The sequence below is a fragment of the Thalassophryne amazonica genome, chromosome 5, assembly GCF_902500255.1.
Source record: "Thalassophryne amazonica chromosome 5, fThaAma1.1, whole genome shotgun sequence".
Lineage (NCBI taxonomy): Eukaryota > Metazoa > Chordata > Actinopteri > Batrachoidiformes > Batrachoididae > Thalassophryne > Thalassophryne amazonica.
In genome coordinates, this window is record NC_047107.1 from 58,069,097 (window position 1) to 58,087,533 (window position 18,437).

Sequence of the window (18,437 nt, forward strand, 5' to 3'; positions counted from 1 at the left end):
TCCCATCAGGCCTCTTTGTTAGATGTTGGTACCAGGTTTAATTTGAAGTTCCAATGAAGACCTTCCATTTGAGCCCAACAAAGCAGAAATCAAAAGATGCCCACATGCCCAAAAGGGTGCGCCAAAGGAACATATTTGGTAAAAATAGCCGGACAAGGGTTAATTTTGGGCAAAATCTGAGGATATTGTGGTGGTGTTCTTTGCATCCCAAGGAAACCTAACATTAGTACTACCAACATGCCAAACAGCATTTTTTACATGAAAAGGCAAATGTGGTAAAATGCACATCAAAGTCAGCACACTTTCGGAATGTTTTTTTCAAATTCAATTATTTGGTAATTAATGGCGTGGCCCCCAGGGGGTTAATTTCTTCAACTGTACATTTTACATAAACTTTAAGACAGAATAAACAAATTCGAGAAATATCAAGTTAATATCTTTTCTAGTTTTTGATTTATGGCCAAGTAAACAAGGTCACAAACGGAACATAGAGGGTTAACACGAACGCGCCCCCTTTTTAAAACCGCCATAGAATCTAAATGAAACAAGATATTGAGCTGCCGCCAAGACCATTCTTCTTCTCTTAACACTGGCTACAAAATATATCAAAACCAGGCAACTCTAAAACTGTAAAACTGGGACCTTTGGTGATTTCATATGGAATGACCCATTATTAATATTTGATGGACATAACATTTGCTCTCTTCTTTAAAAATGACACTGTACCTTTAATCCAGTAAGAGTCCAGGCAGAGTTTTTCTGTCATGTTGACAGTTTAGCTTTTTTTTTTTTTTTTTTGCAACATTGTTGAGTAGAATTGCATACTTATTAAAACAACAGAAAAAAACAATATAACCCCTAATTGTCTTGTTTGAACAAGAGCTATGTCTGGACTGATTTGATTGTCAAATCAGAATCAGATTTATTGCCAAGTAAGGTCTCACATACAAGTAATTTGATCTGGTGTCATTGGTGCATAAACAACCATAATAAAAAAGAAAATGAAAAAAAAAATCTGGAAGAAGTAAAGGAGTAAATCTGCTCTTTTAAAGATGAATCCTGGATAAAAAAAAACCTTTCTGAATCAGTTTTTCACACTTTACTGTTTCACTGAGGCTGTGTGGTGAAGATGATCGTTTATTAAAATTGTTTTGCTGCTTTTTTAAGTCTAATAACACTCTTTCCTCTTTCTTTCCTCCCCCTCTCTCTCTCTCTCTCTCTCTCTCTCCCTCTCCCTCTGGCTCCTCCTCTCTGTGTCCGAGGGAACGAGAGACTCTTCACTCTCACACAATATTTGAGCAAACTTTGGAAACATGAAGGCTTTCAACTGTAAACTAAAGCCTATAAATGAATTTCTGGAGCTACGCAAGCAGAAGGAGCTCTTTTTATCTGGTAACTTTGATGAAGTTTTTTTTTTTTCCACTGTGCTCTTTGAGCTGCAGCGCTGCTCGGCGGGCGAGGGGACAGCAGGCAGTTCAGCACAAACAGCCTGGCCGGATTTTAAAAAACTACCTGAGAGCAGGGCAGAGTGTGACAGCGCTGTCAGAACACTGATGGTGCGGCGCCGTTGTTCCATTGTCTGGGGAGAACCCTGTGATATCATGTTTTCCGATTGTCCGCTGTGTGGAGAGTGGCAGGAAAAACCGAAGAAGCTTTCTCTCGAGGTGCGAGACAAGATGTGATGTAAATAAGAAAAAGGTGGCGGTCAGGTATTTTGGTTCAGAGCGATGAAACTAAAGAATTTGTACGTTTTAAACCAAAAAAATAAATAAATGCCACTTGTCCGGTCAGACAATGATTTAGAGCTATTGTTTGTCCGATCACATTTTACACTTGTCCGGACAATCGGAGAAGCGTTAATGTCGATGGTAGACATCCCATCGCCATTTCCGCAAAATGTCAACACTGGTGCAGTGACAGAATACTCGATTGCTAAAATAATCGATAGCTGCAGACCTCAGTGTCATGACTTTGACACTGCAATCTTGTGGTGTGCAGTGTTTTAAGTTTCTTGACACTTAAAACACTGCACTTGTAATGTTTTTCTTTGGCTACCCTTCTTTTCTTGTTTTAACCAGCAGTAATGTTGCATCGCTGCTGGTTTTGTTTCATTCCTCCTGACTGCCAGAGGGGTGGTGCTTAGGACCTGGATTATCTTTGATGATCCTAGCAAAGAAGTGCTGGTTGTTCATGTACGTCCAGTTAAAAGCAGAGCAGTTGGAGCTTTTTGTGTTTTTGGTGTGGTGGTGGTGGTTGGGGAGGGTTGCTTGCTTGCAGCAATGCTGTGCAGAGATATTGTGTGTTAAGGCCTCGGTCCCACCAAATAATGAGCCACGCATGGGTGCGTCAGCGATTATTCGAAGAATGACCCACGTTTTCATCTATCACGTATCCACTACTAAGATGCCTCTCTGTACCCCACATGTGCCACGTAGCAGCCTCTATTGAGCCACGACCCACGACCGACCTGTCATTAGAGCCTCGAATTACGGCTGAAACGATTGCTCGAATAACTTGAATAATTTGATTACAAAAAATGATCGAGGCAAATTCTGTGCCTCGAAGCTTTGTTTAAACGTTGTAGTACATATGCCAGACCTGTGTGTGGCGCTGTAATGTCCCCAGAAGAACACTAGCGCATACGCTCAGGTTGTGTAACAGCTAATAATTTAGCCCTAAAAGCTAGATTTCCAATACGACACAGAGTAAAATAAAGCCTTTTAAGAGAAAGAGGGTCCACACTGATCATCTGAAATAGACTTACTGTGCATTTAAAGTGAAGCAGTGTGTTTGTCTGTTATAAAAAAAACTCGGTCTGCTCGACGTGGTGAGTGACTATTGACCCGACGTCCAGGTACCCACAGTCGAAGCCGGCTGCTGTTCAGACTCGCACTAAGTGTTTCGCTTTTTCTGGGCAACACACAATGCTTCACAAACATGGTAACTTAAAAAAAAAAACAGTAACTGCGAGGCTTAAAAAATACTCAAAATGGTTACATTTTACAAGTTGGGGAAAAAAAACAGAACAGAAAGCCCCATCCCATCTCCATTTCAGCAAAATGTCAAGACCTTGGCACCGGGACATTGTGCTATTGCTTAGGGAGAGCCCTGGACTATTGATGTTGTTTAAAAATGCAAAAGTACTTTTTATGCGATTACTTGATTAATCACCAGAATAATTGATAGAATACTCGATTACAAAAATAATCAATAGCTGCAGCCCTACCTTGAATGGCTCGCATCAGCCATGCTAAGCCACATAGTGCCGTGATAGCGCCATGATAACGTGATGTTGGCGCATGTTTAGTCATGGGTTTGGTCCAGACCTCCAGCCCTCCCACACCTGGTCCCTTTAGTGTGGATTTTCAATTCACAGCGGCATTTAAAGATGTCACTTTTTTTAAACGCAGTCCAGAAATAGACGCTCCAGTACAGTCCCGCGGTTGTGCGCTGCATGCCAGGCTGCTGTCCACCTGTAATGCACCAGACCAGCTAGAAATGAACCAAGGTTCTTGGACAGCTGCCTCTGTGCTCCTCGCTGGCTGCGCAGATCGCTGGTTTTATTTCTTCTGCGGCTTTAAACACACACAAAGTGATCCCACTTTTAACTTTGTGTTTGTCCGTTCATTTCTGCAAAATCGCTCTTTTGAGCGCGTGCTGCTGTTCTCCATTCCTTGACAGCCGCCTCTGTGCTCCTTCTCACTGGCTTCATTTCCGTCCGTGGCTTGCTGGCTTCATTATTTCCCTGGCTTTCACATCGTGATCCGACTTTTAACTTTGTGTTCGTCCGTTTATTTCTACAAAATCGCTCTTTTGCGTGAGCTGTCGTTCTGCATACACGAGGTGGCCGCTTTAATTATATACACCTGCTGCCGCAACTCGTGGATCACTTAAAAAAAATCTTTATTTCTTCTGCAGCTTACAAGTCACCGTGATACAACTTTTAACTTTCTGTTATATCTTCAAAATCGGTCTTTTGCACGCTCTTCTTCTGTGTTGCTGCACAGCTCTGCGCTGTTTTTCGTGGCTTCACTGGAGTTATTTCTTACGCGGCTTTAAACACACAGCCACTTTCACACAGTCATTCAAATTTTAACTTTGTGTTCATCCATTATTGATTGAAAAATCACTCTTTTGTAACCTGGCTTCTGCTTAAATGCTCCTTTGCAGTGTGATGAGTCACTGCCTCAGTGCCCAGTGCGCACACACAGTGGAGCTCATGTGATCCATTAACAAGGTATTAAATCAACCATAGACATACTTTTACAGCTAGGAACTGTTTTATCACGCTATAAAAACATTAAAAATAGTTGTCTTAAGCTGTTCAAAATACATTCCACATGGAGCAGGAAAGAGAGGGAAAAAAGCATCCAGATGAAACGGTGCTCTGTGGTCCAGAAGCGATTAGAGGTGTTTTCAGCATCCAAGGTTTGGCCAAAAAAAACAAGATTAATCTGCTACAAAATAATTATTCTGTATAAGTGTCCAGTGCACAGAGCAAGAGGAATTGTGTTCGCAAGAGGGTCCGCTCCAAAGATAGCCTCTCAGGTCCTGCGTAGCTGCCAGGCGCACGGATAATGGGCTTTTAGCAGCCTCATAAGCACCACCCACATGCCTCTAAGTCATTGTAGTACCTCGTACACAAACTTCCCCACGTTGTTGTTGCTAAATTTTGAACATCTTGAAATTAGCCCCACGTTCAGAGAGGAACCTTCTTAACTGAAGATAATACATCTCAGAGCCACTATTCTCCCACAGTAGTTAAAGAAACCCTCTAGTAGCAAAGAAAACATGCTGCGTGGCTCATTATTCATTCTTCATTATTTGGTGGGACCCAGGCTTTACCACCTTGTGGGGGTGGGGGTGGGGGGGGGTGCTTTTAACTATGGCTCTGACTCTGTACTGTCTGTAAACAGCAGAGATACCACAATGAGGGGAGAAAAAAAACTTGTTGGTAAAATATTGAAGGCTGTCTGGCACGACATTCAAAGGAGAGCCACATACAGCAGCTTTAACATATGAGTATATTTGAACTTTAATACATTCATAATGAAGCTGTGAGATGATGTTCACCCTAAAAGTCACACAAGTAGAGTGATCATATGGTATCAGTTTGTTAGTGACGTAAACAGCTGATTTATACGACTGAATCTTTTCGTAAAGAAACATTTCATTTGCCACAAACACACATCTTCATATCCTGGGCCAATCAAATTCTTTCTTTGGTTCAGTGCTTTTCTTTGGTTTTGGTGTTATGCAGCCACACGAAAAAAGCATCAGGTACACCCAGCAACGTGCACACGCATTAATTTTTCTCATCTGGTTTTCATCGTACCTCAGTCTGCTAAATGCCAGGTCCCACATAGCCCATGTCTCCTGTGGTGTACCAAGGTTCTGTCCTTGGCTCATTACTATTTATCTTGTGCATGCTGCCACTGGGCTGTATCATCAGGGATGGCATCTCATTCCACTGCTATGCTGATGACACAGAGCTGTACTTGAGGACAGATCCAAACCCATTTTTTTGTCAGGCACCTTCCTCTTCATTATCACCTCCTCTTCTCCTCACCACCCTGACTTCCTGCCTGGAAGAAATAAAGGCATGGTTGAGTGAAAACTTTCTTCAATTAAACAGCTCCAAAACCGAAGCTGTTCTAGGCAGCACTTCCCATCAGGTCTAATCACACTCACTCATCTTCAACCGCTTTTCCGGGGTTGGGTCGCGGGATCAGCTCTAATCATCCACTATAACCACCATCTCCTTTCTCTGGTCAAGACATCCCTCTTTCAACTGTCGTTACTGACCTTGATGTGAGACTGGACCCTCACCTCACATTGGACAATCACATCAACCACCTGTTTAAGACCTGCTTCTTCCACCTCAGAAACATCTCCTAGCTCTGTCCCTCCCTCACTCTCACTGATGCTGAAAAACTCATCCATGCCTTTGTCTCCTCTAGGCTTGACTACTCTGAAGGCCCTTTTCCACTACACAAAAGTAGCACTACCGTGCTCAACTCTAATCATTTTTTTTTTTTTGCTTTTCCATGAGGGTTAGTACCTGGTACCCAGTGCTTTTTTTTTTTTTTTTTTTTTTTTTTGGTACCTGCTCAGGAGCGGTTCCATGTGAGCCGAGCCGATGCTAAAATGTGACATCAACAGGCTGCCGGCCACTGATTGGTCAGAGAATGTCATCACTGGACAAGTCATGAGCCCGCCGTCTGAGAGTCAAACCTGTCATTTTTAAATACTTGCAGCGGCGTTACAGCAACCGGACTTTTCTTACATTTCACATCGAGTTTTTTTACTCGCACAAAACCACACCGTGGTCTGTGGATATGTTGCGGACATTTCTGTGTTTGGTGGAGGAGGAGAGAATACAGAGAGGTGGATGAAGTGATCCGAAATGACAAAATCTCCCAGGTTCTGGCTGCGCATGTGTACCGGACATGACAGCAATGTAGAGAACAGCTGAAAAAGCTTAAAAGTGATTAGAGGACCACAATGGCTGGAGTAGGTCAGACTGTAAGGGCTGGAAAAAGTTCGACCACAGGAACGCTGTTTACGGACACCGACCAGCGAGCCCTGGGAGCAGGATGACCACAACTCGGCCACGGCTTTGTTGGAGGCGACGATGGTAAGTGTTTTCGTGACTTTGTCTGTAGTCTGCTTGAAAGCACAGTTTAACGTTACTTTTCCCATTGGTGGGAAGCACACTTTACAAAAGATGCTGAGTCTAAACTTGTGTTAAAGTAACATCATCTCATTTGCAGACACAGTGAACTAGCTGATTGCTAGCGAGCTAGCTAACACTGTGCTCCTCTTTAAAGTATTAACTTCTGACAGAAAAACACCTAAAGTCAGCATGACAACAAATGTGTACATCTGACTAATTTAGTGCCATTACTGTGATTTTTTTTTTTTTTTTTTTTTTTTTTTGATATGTCGCCATTTTGTGTTGTTTTTTGTTGAAGGATCCAGTTGCATAAGTGAGGAGGCCTCGACCACCGGCTTCAACATCTGTATCAGCGGCTACCATCACACGGCAACATGTTATCACTGGTAAGAATAAATGTCTCACATCACGTAGCTTCTAGTTCCAAAATGTGTTTCCCAAATCCGATATATATACAGGGTGACATCCCACCCCACCACGCTCCAAATGGTCTGATTTGTTGGAGCATAATTTTGAAGGAACATAACTTTTATGCAAAGTGACCAAGATGATTTATTATAATTCTTGTGGGGTTTTTTTTGGGGGGGGGGGGGTACTCTGTATGTATGTGTGTATATATAATTTTTTTAACTTGCTTTTGTTAATCACTTCCCATTTCTACCTTCATTATTGTCCAGGCAAGAGAAAAAGGAGTATGTTCCAGCAGGAGAATCTGTCCATCCTGAGTGATGTTGAGGCTGAAGCTTAACTGGGCCCAGTGTGATCAACACATCCGACTGATCCTCGATGAAGCAATGGGGGTGGAAGCTGTGTTTAATCAAGCATTCCTTGGTGTGCTGGGTGCCCCCACCCCAGGACTATATACACATGTAACATTTGTATAATTTGCTGTGTTGCATAGATTTTTTTTTTTTTTGTATTTGCTCTTCTTTTAGTTGCAGTAAACAGTTTGACTTAAGTGATTGTATCATAATTTTCTGTAATTTCAGGCTGAGCCAACAGTAAAAAACATTTTGTCATTGATGTTTTGGTGGAATGTTGGTTCATTTCTAAGAATTTTTGATTTGGGATTTACCACTCCGGAAGCTACTACACATGACACCTGGCTGAATCTTTACAAAGAATGCTGGAGTAATCATGTATAAACTGAGATTTTAGCAAATGGTATTTAACATAAACAAAAAGGTTTACACACTTAAGTGATGGCACCATTAAGCCCCTTTCACACTGGGGCTGCTCCCAGTTGCTCCCTGTGGTGTCATGATGGCGCAGGAATTTCTGCGTCAGGTGCGCGCAGCAGGGGGCAGAGAGGAGGTGAGAACGCAGCCTGCAGGTTCTCTGCACAGAGAAGTCAGAGTGCACAGTTTGGCTGCAAACAGACAGAGGTGTCAAGTAACGAAGTACAAATACTTCGTTACTGTACTTAAGTACACTTTTTAGGTATCTATACTTTACTCCATTACTTATTTTTCTGCCTACTTCTGACTTCTACTCATTACATTTTCACACAAGTATCTGTACTTTCTATTCCTTACATTTTTAAAACAAACAGCCTCGTTACTCTTGGCTTCAGTTTAATGTTTATATATATATTTCACGTCATGTGCGCCTGTAATCAACTTTTCTGCAGCACGACTTTGCTTTGAACTGTGAACCAATCGAAGCAGTGGTTCGCAGATTGAAGCAATGCTTCGACCTATTGCTTCGTTTATTCTTTCTTTCTTTCGCTTAATTTCCCCCGCTAAAACCATAAAGAGCATACTTCTGTGAGTATTATTTGCCTTTTCTATGTTAAACCGACCTGTTATGGTCTTCTGAAACAGCTGATAGATGTATTTTATAACTTAAAAACGGGAGCGATGCTAACGCGTTAGCATGTCTATGGCATTTTCAATGTTAAAACTTAGCGTAAGCAATTGCAGCTCTCATCACGTTCGGGTGCATTTGTTTTCAAATTGTAATATTTCTTAAATTTATTTTTGTTTATATATTAATAATCTAATGATTATTATATACAATTTTAGAGGAAGAGGCAAAAAGAACCTGAATAGAAACACAACATAAAATATAAAAGCAACTAACAATGAACATACATAAATATAGACATACATACATAAATAAGTGTTTCCTAGTGACTCTTACACCTCCACTTCATCCCTGTCTTATTTAATGACAGTTTGTTACCAAACCATATTTTCTATTTGTTAATTTCTTCAGTGATTTCCTCCAGAACTATCTGCCAAACTAGAAAACTGCTGCATCCTAGTAAGAGCAGAATACTACTGGAATGAATTTGAATAAGGAAAGTTGTGGGGTTTTTTTTGTTTGTTTGCTTTTGTTTTTCCTTCACTAAATGGATGCTGCACTCACTGCAGTTTATTGTCTGGAATAGTCCCAGATTGCATTTCAGAGCTTCTAGAATTGAAACATTTGCGTGCAGGTGGTGTTGGGGGGTAATTTGGGGTTTTAGGTCTTGGGCCACATGTAGAACGAATCAGTTTTTAAATTAAGCTTTCAGTTCATATAGTGGCATCTACCCCCCTTTTTTTTTTTTTTTTTTTTTTTTTTTTTTTTAAGGTTACTTTATACTTTTATACTTTAAGTAGGTTTTGGAGCACAGACTTTTTCACTTTTACTTGAGTAAAGAGGTCAAGTTGATACTTCAACTTTTACCAGAGTGTTTTTAAACTGCAGTATCTATACTTCTACTTAAGTAACAAATGTGTGTACTTTTGACACCACTGCAAACAGACTGTGCACGCTGACTTCTCTTCTACTTTATATTTGTTCTTGGGCTGAGGGGCAGGTCTGCGCTCTGAGTTCTGTTATAGTTTATCTTTCCTCCCTTGACCGCGAGATGTGCGCGCGCACGAACTGTCGTTGAGCAGATGTGGAGATGTCCGGAGTTCTACTTGATGTTGACATGTCCTGGACTTATGTCCTTTTTTAACTGTGATGAGAGAGTTTGAGGAGAGAAAGGAACTAACTGCCTGCAGACAATTTTCTTTCTTTTCTTTCCTCCTTTGACCGCGAGATGCACGCGCGCGCGTGAACGAACGGTCAAGCAAATGCGGAGATGTTTGGAGTTGTACTTGATGTTGACGTGTCCTGTCTCAGGACTTATGTCCTTTTTTGTCCTTTTTTTTTAACTGTGATGCGAGAGTTTGAGCAGAGAACAAGGAACTAATGCCTGCTGCCAGACTTTTTTCTTCTTTTAATTGTTCACATGTGCGCGCGTGAACGAACGTCCATGAGTGGACTAGAGATATCCGGACTTTTTACTGGATATTTCTGGCAATCAGTCTAGTTTTTTTTTTTTTTTTTTTTCCCCAGCATGTAGTTTTTAACTGCATTAAGTACACGGTATAAAAACAATCCTGCGTGATTTATACTGCGGGAACAATGGAACAGTAAAAAACATTTTGTCATTGACGTTTTGGTGGAATGATGGTTCATTTCTAAGAATTTTTGATTTGGGATTTGCCACTCCAGAAGTTACTACACATGACACCAGCCCATCATAAATTGGCTTCCAGTCACGCCAGGTAACGCCTCTTTGCCCCGACTTGTGCTGGAACCACTTCCTTTCTGCAGTCGAACACAGGACGCCAAAAAAATTAAACGGGTTTAATTTTTTGGCGCCCAACTTGCTTCCTCCTTTGCGCCCCTCGCGCTGTTGTGGCGCCGAGCTGCATCGTCTCGGCACTAAGTTGCTTCCACGCCGCGTTGTCATAATGACGCACGGCAGATTCAGATATTTTGAATAACCACTTTTACTGTCTGTTTACTTCCATTTACATTTATGACCCCATTAAATTTAAAACTTATTTTACTACTGGATTATGCTTAAACAGCTTTTCAAACTGTTAGCATTTAATTTGAATCAGTAAACCTTCTTACCTTTTACAAATTAAATTGATGTTACACAAAAGTGGAGACATTTTAGCAAAAAGTACAAAAACTTAGTCAAAATTCACAGTGAAATATAACCAGTGTAACATGTAGGAAAATGATGACAAAGGTGTCCCATGTCAAAAGCTTTTGCAGGGGTGACTGAGAAACCCATCTGAAACACACACAGCATACATATACAGCATACATATTAGTGCTGTCAGGCTATTAAAAAATGTCATTGATTACAGGGTTTGTGATTATTTAATCTACAACCCCAATTCCAATGAAGGTGGGACGTTGTGTAAAATGTAAATAAAAACAATACAATGATTTGCAAATCCTCTTCAACCTATATTCAATTGAATACACCACAAAGACAAGATATTTAATGTTCAAACTGATAAACTTTATTGTTTTTGTGCAAATATTTGCTCATTTTGAAATGGATGCCTGCAACACATTTCAGAAAAGCTGGGACAGTGGCAACAAAAGACTGGGAAAGTTGATAAATGCTCAAAGAACACCTGTTTGGAACATTCCAGAGGTGAACAGGTTAATTGGAAACGGGTGAGTGTCATGATTGGGTATAAAAGGAGAATCCCCAAAAGGCTCAGCCGTTCACAAGCAGAGATGGGGCGAGGATCACCACTTTGTGAACAACTGCGTGAAAAATAGTCCAACAGTTTAAGAACAATGTTTCTCAACATTCAGTTGCAAGGAATTTAGGGATTCCATCATCTACAGTCCATAATATAATCTGAAGATTCAGAGAATCTGGAGATCTTTCTACACGCTATATAGAATGTCTATGAAACAGAATTGTTTGAGTTTGGCAGCTGATTCTCCACAATATCAGTCTTTCAAATGTCTTACAAATTCTGCATTCATAGAAGCAGAACGCCAGTTGTTCTCGGTGCGTACTGTCCGCTTTGCATGGTAGCACCCTGACGTGCATGTGAGTGTATGTGAGAATGGATGAATGTGAGGCATCAGTATTGCTTTGACCATGAAAGCAGTATATGAATGCAGTCCATTTAGTACTTGAACATTCTAAGCCACATTTGTTACTGCTTACATCTTTTGTTTTGTGCTTATTTCAGACAAGTGACAGTGATTCTGTTGAGTCGACCAAAGGGGGCAGCCCAGCTCATCGCAGAAAAAAACAGAATATGGAGTCGTCCAGATCTCCAAGAAGCTCCAAACACCGCTACTCACGGTCAAGGTCACGCTCCAGGGACAGAAAACGTGAGTATTCTTTAGCAGTATCTAGACATGCTTCATTAGATGTATCATTTGCATGATTGGTAAGGTAACCCTCAGCTGCTAATTCAGGGATGTTGCTAGGCCTCACCCCTTCAAACATGATGTATGCACACTGTGGTGATCTTAATTTGCTTGTGAATCTCCACTCTCGTGAATATAAAAAAATGTTAAAAATAGTAGAAGTACCACTGGAAAAACCTAGGATTTCTCTGTGTGTGTGTGTGTGTGTGTGTTTGGATGTACTTTAAAGTCCCCTTTGTGGCAGGGCTCTGTTCTTAGAACACTGTTCCTTCCCATTTAATCCCAAATAGCTAATCGAGGCACATTTTGAAACATTATAGTAACTTCTTGATCCATCTTTGTCAATCTTGAATAAACTTGGTGTTGGGAAAGTGTAATGCACGGACCCACAACAGGGGGCGTAAATGAACGGTCAATAGATAAGCCAATAAATACAATTTATTGCAGCAAATGTGCACAACAGGTCAAATACTGCTTTTAGTCAGTCAGTCACAAAATACAGCAGGTGACGTGTGGGCAGGCCCGAGGGTAGGAGACGCCTATCCAGTGAAGAGCCGGGACCCACAAGGTTCCACCGCCAACAGAGACCTGCAGTACGCCGAAGCCGCCAAGTCCTGAGTCCCCAGGTGGCCTCTGCTTCCAGCTGTCAGATCCGGTACTGCTGGCAGGAACAAAAACAGGTTAATGGTGGGTGTGTGGACACCCAGTAAGCAGTCAGCAAAGAATCACAGTTCCTTCCTGAGGGAAAATCCACCACTCCCAGAAACAGGAACGCTGAGAATGTGCAGTACCAATAGTATACTTAATGTTCAGGGAAGTGAGGAGTGGGAAACACCAACTCTCTCCAACCTCCACAAAACCCAGCTCCAAGCTGGAGCATACAAAGGTTACGACTGCAAACTCAGTAGCAAATAATGTGCGAACGGCACAAAAATGGCTGAGAGGTTACCTGCGTGGTAAGCTGATATCTCGGCAGAGATGTGGTGTCTCCTCCAGGCTTTTATAGTGTTGAAGATGATTGCTGACAGCTGTCAGTCCTGGCTCCTGGATGGCAACTGTGCCCTCTGGTGCCTGAAACCCGACAACAGGCAGGGCGTCCTCTGGCATTGGCCAGCAGTACCTTCTCTTCAGGCGGCCCACATAACACTTGGTATACATAGTAGTTATGGCCAGCATTGGCAGTTTTTCCAGGTCTGCACTTGATAAGACAGCTAGTTGGTAGGTCTGCATTTTATAAACTAGCCTGTTAGGAGGCAAATGGGAGTGAGTTGTTTCATCCCGTTTTTGCACTTTTTAAAAAATTTGTTTATTTTTGCATTTTGGGCAATAATAATAGAACGGTGCTCTGTGGAATTGGAATGTTAGCCACAGAGGTCAGTTTGTGGTAATTTATTATAGCCCTATTTAACAACTATCAGAATCAGATGAGTGTTTATTTGCCAAGTATTCAAAGAATACAAGGAATTTCACTTTGGTTTGAACTGCACTCTCTTTATACAGCATATATAAATATACACTAAACACTGAATAATTCACAATAATGAAATGTGCAAGAACAGTAAAATGTGCAAGGAGAAAAAGAATGTGTGAAACAGACAACAGATTGGAATTAAACTATGCATGAGATAGATGAATTGGTGAGTACTTTGGCAGGTTAAGTTGTTCCATCAGTGTGATGGCCTGTGGAAAGAAACTGTTCCTGTGTCTCGTGTTGATGTACAGAGCTCTGTAACGTTGACCAGAGGGGAGGAGTTTAAACGGTGTGTGTCTAGAATGGAGCGCAAAATTTAGCTCAGGTGCCTCCTGCTTCCACTGATCATCCTTGAGATGTTTCTACACTTTAATTTGAGTCCACCTGGGGTAAAATCATTTGATTGGACATGATTTGGAAAGGCTCACACTTGTCTACATATAAGGTCCAACAGTTGACAGTGCATGTCAGAGCACAAACCAAGCATGAAGTCAAAGGAACTGTCTGTAGACCTCTGAGACAGGATTGCCTTGAGGCACAAATCTGGGAAAGGGTACCGAAAAAGTTTGCTGTTTTGAAGGTCCCAATGGGCACAGTGGCCTCCATCATCCATAAATGGAAGAAGTTCAGATCTAGCAGGACTTCCTAGAGCTGGACTCTCATCTAAACTGAGAGATTAGTAGTCAGGGAGGAGACCAAGAACCTGATGTTCCCTCTGATGGAGCTCCAGCATTCCTCTCTGGAGAGAGGAGAACCTTTCAAAAGGACAGCCATCTCTGCAGCAATCCACCAATCAGGCCTGTATCAGATAGAAGCCACTCCTTAGTAAAAGGCACATGGCAGCCTTGCTGGAGTTTGCCAAACTGGCACCTGAAGGACTCTCAAACCATGAGAAACAAAATTCTCTGGTCTGATGAGACAAAGATTGAACACTTTGGAGTGAATGCCAGGTGTCATGCTTTGAGGATACCAGGCACCATCCCTACAGTGAAGCATGGTGGTGGCACCATCATGCTGTGATGTTTTTCAGCTGCAGGAACTGAGAGACTAGTCAGGATCGAGGGAAAGATGAATGCAACAATGTACAGAGACATTCTGGATGAAAACCTGCTTCAGAGCGCTCTTGACCTCAGACTTTGGCGGTGGTTCATCTTTCAGCAGGACAATGACCCTAAGCACACAGACAAGATATCAAAGGAGTGGCTTCAGGACAACTCTGTGAATGACTTTGAGTGGCCAAACCAGAGCCCAGACCTGAATCCAATTGAACATCTCTGGAGAGATCTGAAAATGGCTGTGCACTGATGCTCCACATCCAACCTGATGGAGCTTGAGAGGTGCTGCAAAGAGGAATGGATAAATACTGTCCAAATATAGGTGTGCCAAGCATACTCAAGACGATTTGAGGCTGTAATTGCTTCCAAAGGTGCATCAACCAAATATTGCGCAAAGGGTGTGAATACTTATGTACACGTGATTTCTTAGTTTTTTTTATTTTTAATAAATTTGCAAATATTTCAAAACAAATTTTCATGTTGTCATGATGGGGTGTTGTGAGTAGAATTTTGAGGGAAGAAAATGAATTTAATCTATTTTGGATTAAAGCTGTAACATAAAATGTGGAAAACTGAAGCGCTGTGAATACTTTCCAGGTACCCTGTACATTTTACACTTTCTCTTTCATATAATATGATTAAAGTGTTGAAAGTGTTTGTGAAGGCTACCACTGCTTTGCTTTCTTTTGTTTCCAGGTGACAGAAAATACAGACGGAGTCGCAGCAGGAGCAAAGAGGTAATTAATATTTTCTTTGTTTTGATTAAAAACGTGATTTCATGTTGAAGGTATTTAGTTAATTTTCTTATTAGTTTTAGGTTCAGGTGAGTACATTTGAATCAGGTCAATTATATTATAATACCCAATAGGAAAAACTAAGAATTGAATGTGGAATTGAGTACACACATGGAAAGTACCCTTTATATGCGTTCTGTTTTGACTTGTCTCAGAGGGACCTTGCATCCTTGGATATCTGTCAGTATGTTTAGACTTACTGTGTAGTGAAGCGTAGATTTCTCTCTATTTTTTTGTTAAATTTCTGTATGTAGATCACATGATAACATTTCTACAATAAATCATACTCAGCGTGCTAATGCACGAAGAGACTGAACAGAAGACGCTGCTGACATAGCAAAATAATATGCCTACTACTGGGACAGGTAACTATCTGCCATTCAAACTCCTATTTGTCTCACACTATTGGTTTAAAAAAATTAATTAACTCATTTTCTTGCAGCTAGGGATGGGCATGTTTTATCTAATTAATCTGTCAAATATTTATGAATTATGTAATTATACTGTTCAGACTGTGTACTCAGAGGAACAGCTCCTGTGTTTCTCTTTATTGTTAATGACAGCACAGTAATGAGGGCAATTCTACATTATATTGGCATAATGTTATGAAGACAATCTGAAAGTTAATAGACAAAAGTGAAAAACAATGCAATGCACTAAAAAACTCATTTGAGTTTCTTAGTGTTTTCATGTTATTTGATTGTAAACACTGTATGAAATGGACAAGAAACTATCAAACGCCAACGTGATGCCCATCCCTACTTCTTCATGTAAGTGAATTCTGCTTTGCAGTATTTAGGAAATATGGAAATACTGTTGATGCTGACCTTTATAAACCATATTGGTTTCCATGATAATGAAATCTTCAGGATTGCATGCATCACTTGAAGAGATTTTATGTTGTGGACATGATTCAGTTTAATTCCAATAATTATACTGCAATTAGTGCAGTATAAGCAAACTGGATCTGGACTGGATTTAACCTTTGAAAGTGATTCCTGTACATGTAATGGGAATAATTATAAATGGCAACAGTTTGTTTTCCAGTTTGTCAAAATACATGACATACCGTCTCCTGTAAGCCATGGTACTAACTCTTTTTGTTGCACTATTTTCCTGAAAGAGACCACTTCTTCTTAAAACAGGCACGAACGAGGGACTCTGAAAAACCATCAAAATCTCACAAGAAAACAGAAGAGTACCAAAAGAAGGACAAACTTTCAGCAGAGAATGGAGAGGAGCGATCCAGACGTAAAGACAGGCGATCGTCCAAGGGCAGAAGTTTCTCCAGGTCACACTCACGAGAGAGGTTTGTGTACTTAAGAATTTACGTGTGTCCTCAGGCATTTAACAGGACACAAGTAGGGCTGGAGGATATGGTCAGAAGTCTTAACTACAATGTGAGTTTCCATAATGTTTGATGTAAAGTTTTTCTTTTTTGACATCGAGTTGGATAGATTTATATTAATTACAGTGATGAAAGTTTTCTGGGAAACCCCAAACTTTTTTGGTGGTTTTTGGTGGTAGGCATACAGTGCGTCTAGAAAGTATTCACATCTCTTCACTTTTTCCACATTTTATGTACCAACCTTATTCCAAAATGGAGTAAATTCATTTTTCCCTCAAAATTCTGCTCACAACACCCCATAATGACAACATGAAAAAAGTTTAGTTTTGTTTATTTGCTGTTGTTTTTTTTTTTCTCTAATTTATTAAAAATAAGTGAATGAATGAATTTATTTGGCACACACAGACCCAAAATAACAAAATAAACTCACAAAGAAAACAATCCATCAATGCGCCCATGTGCCCGAAAGGGTGTAGGCAGAAGCAAAAGCTTATAAACACCCCCCAACCAAAAAAGTAAAAATGTGTACATATGTATATAAAACTATAACTAACTAATACAAAATATAAATTAATCACTGAGCTAAAATTTCAAAACACAAACATGCAAACAGCAGTGCACTATGCACCCCAAAAACAAAACCAATAAACCTAATTCATCACACCATAACAAGTAATTACATGGTTTTTGTAGAGGCCTTTAATGCCATCCAAGTCACCAAGTGATTTTTATGTTATCCGGGCACAAATTCCAAATATTAACACCTTTAACAGAAACACAATGACTTTTTACAGTAGTTTGAATCTTTGATTTTTGAAATAATAACATTCCTCTCAAATTATAATTAGAGTCCCTCATTTTGAACAGGTCCTGGACATGTTGTGGTAAAAGTTAATTTTTTCCTTTAAACATAATTTGTATTATGCTATAATCAATCAGGTCCCAAAATTTTAAAATGGATAAAAAGACAAGCAATGGATTTGTTGGCTCACGATATGGTTTATTACTAATAATTCTTATGGTTTTCTCTTGTAGTAAAAATATTGATTTTTGTCAGTGGTTCCCCAAACATCAATACAATAGGTCATATGTGGAACAAGTAATGAATGATTATAAGGTAACTGAGTGTTGGGGGAGGGAGTCTTGTGCTTTATGCAAAATGGCAATGACTTTTGACATTTCTGATTTAACATAATTTATGTGTTTCCAACTCAATTTATTGTCAATGAAAACCCCAAGAAATTTAGTTTAATTTACAAGTTCAGTTTCAATATCGTATACTAGTAAATTACTACATAAATTCCTGGGTTTATTTCCAAATGAAGCGATAATATAATTGAATCAGACCATTCTTTGAACTTCTGTAGTTCCCTCTCCATGTCCAGAATCTGTCCCAAATGATCCCCACTACAAAACAGTCATCAGCAAATAAAATGCAACTCACAAACTTAGAAACCAAGCACATGTCATTAATGTATAAAAGAAACGACAAAGGCCCAAGGACTGAGCCCTGGGGCACCCCACAAGTGCACTTAAAATTTCAGAATTTATCCCACCAATATGAACACATTGATACCTTTTGTGCACATAACTTAGTATCCAATCATGAGCTAAACCTCTGATACCTTACTTCCATAATTTATCCAGTAATAAGGTGTGATCTATGGTATCAAATGCTTTCTGTAAATTGAACCCCCCCCCCCAGTATATTGCTTGTTTTCAATTGCATTAGCAATTTGTTCAACAAAATCGATTACCGCCAATAAAGTAGTCCGATTTTTTTTCTAAATCAATATTACTTCTCATTTAGTATGTGATGTTTGGATATGAAATCATTTAACCTCTTAACGAATACCTTTTCCAGAATTTTTGAAAATTGAGGTAACGGTGAGATTGGCCTGTAGTTTGGAAAAAC

General features: G+C 40.2%; 1 protein-coding gene and 1 long non-coding RNA gene across 3 annotated transcripts in view; both read left to right on the forward strand.

Moving 5' to 3' along the window:
- The window catches only part of rsrc2 (arginine/serine-rich coiled-coil 2), a 32,251-nt gene that overhangs the window by 5,480 nt on the left and 8,334 nt on the right, over positions 1–18,437 (forward strand). For both annotated transcript variants that reach the window (XM_034170367.1, XM_034170366.1), the window contains exons 2-4: positions 11,671–11,815; positions 15,077–15,117; positions 16,320–16,483. In XM_034170367.1, coding sequence (XP_034026258.1) covers positions 11,671–11,815; positions 15,077–15,117; positions 16,320–16,483 — 350 coding nt within the window. The remainder of the gene's footprint in view (positions 1–11,670; positions 11,816–15,076; positions 15,118–16,319; positions 16,484–18,437) is intronic.
- Positions 6,155–7,668, forward strand: LOC117510590. The gene is made up of 3 exons (XR_004560758.1): positions 6,155–6,637; positions 6,975–7,062; positions 7,354–7,668. It is a non-coding gene; the product is annotated as an uncharacterized LOC117510590 (long non-coding RNA).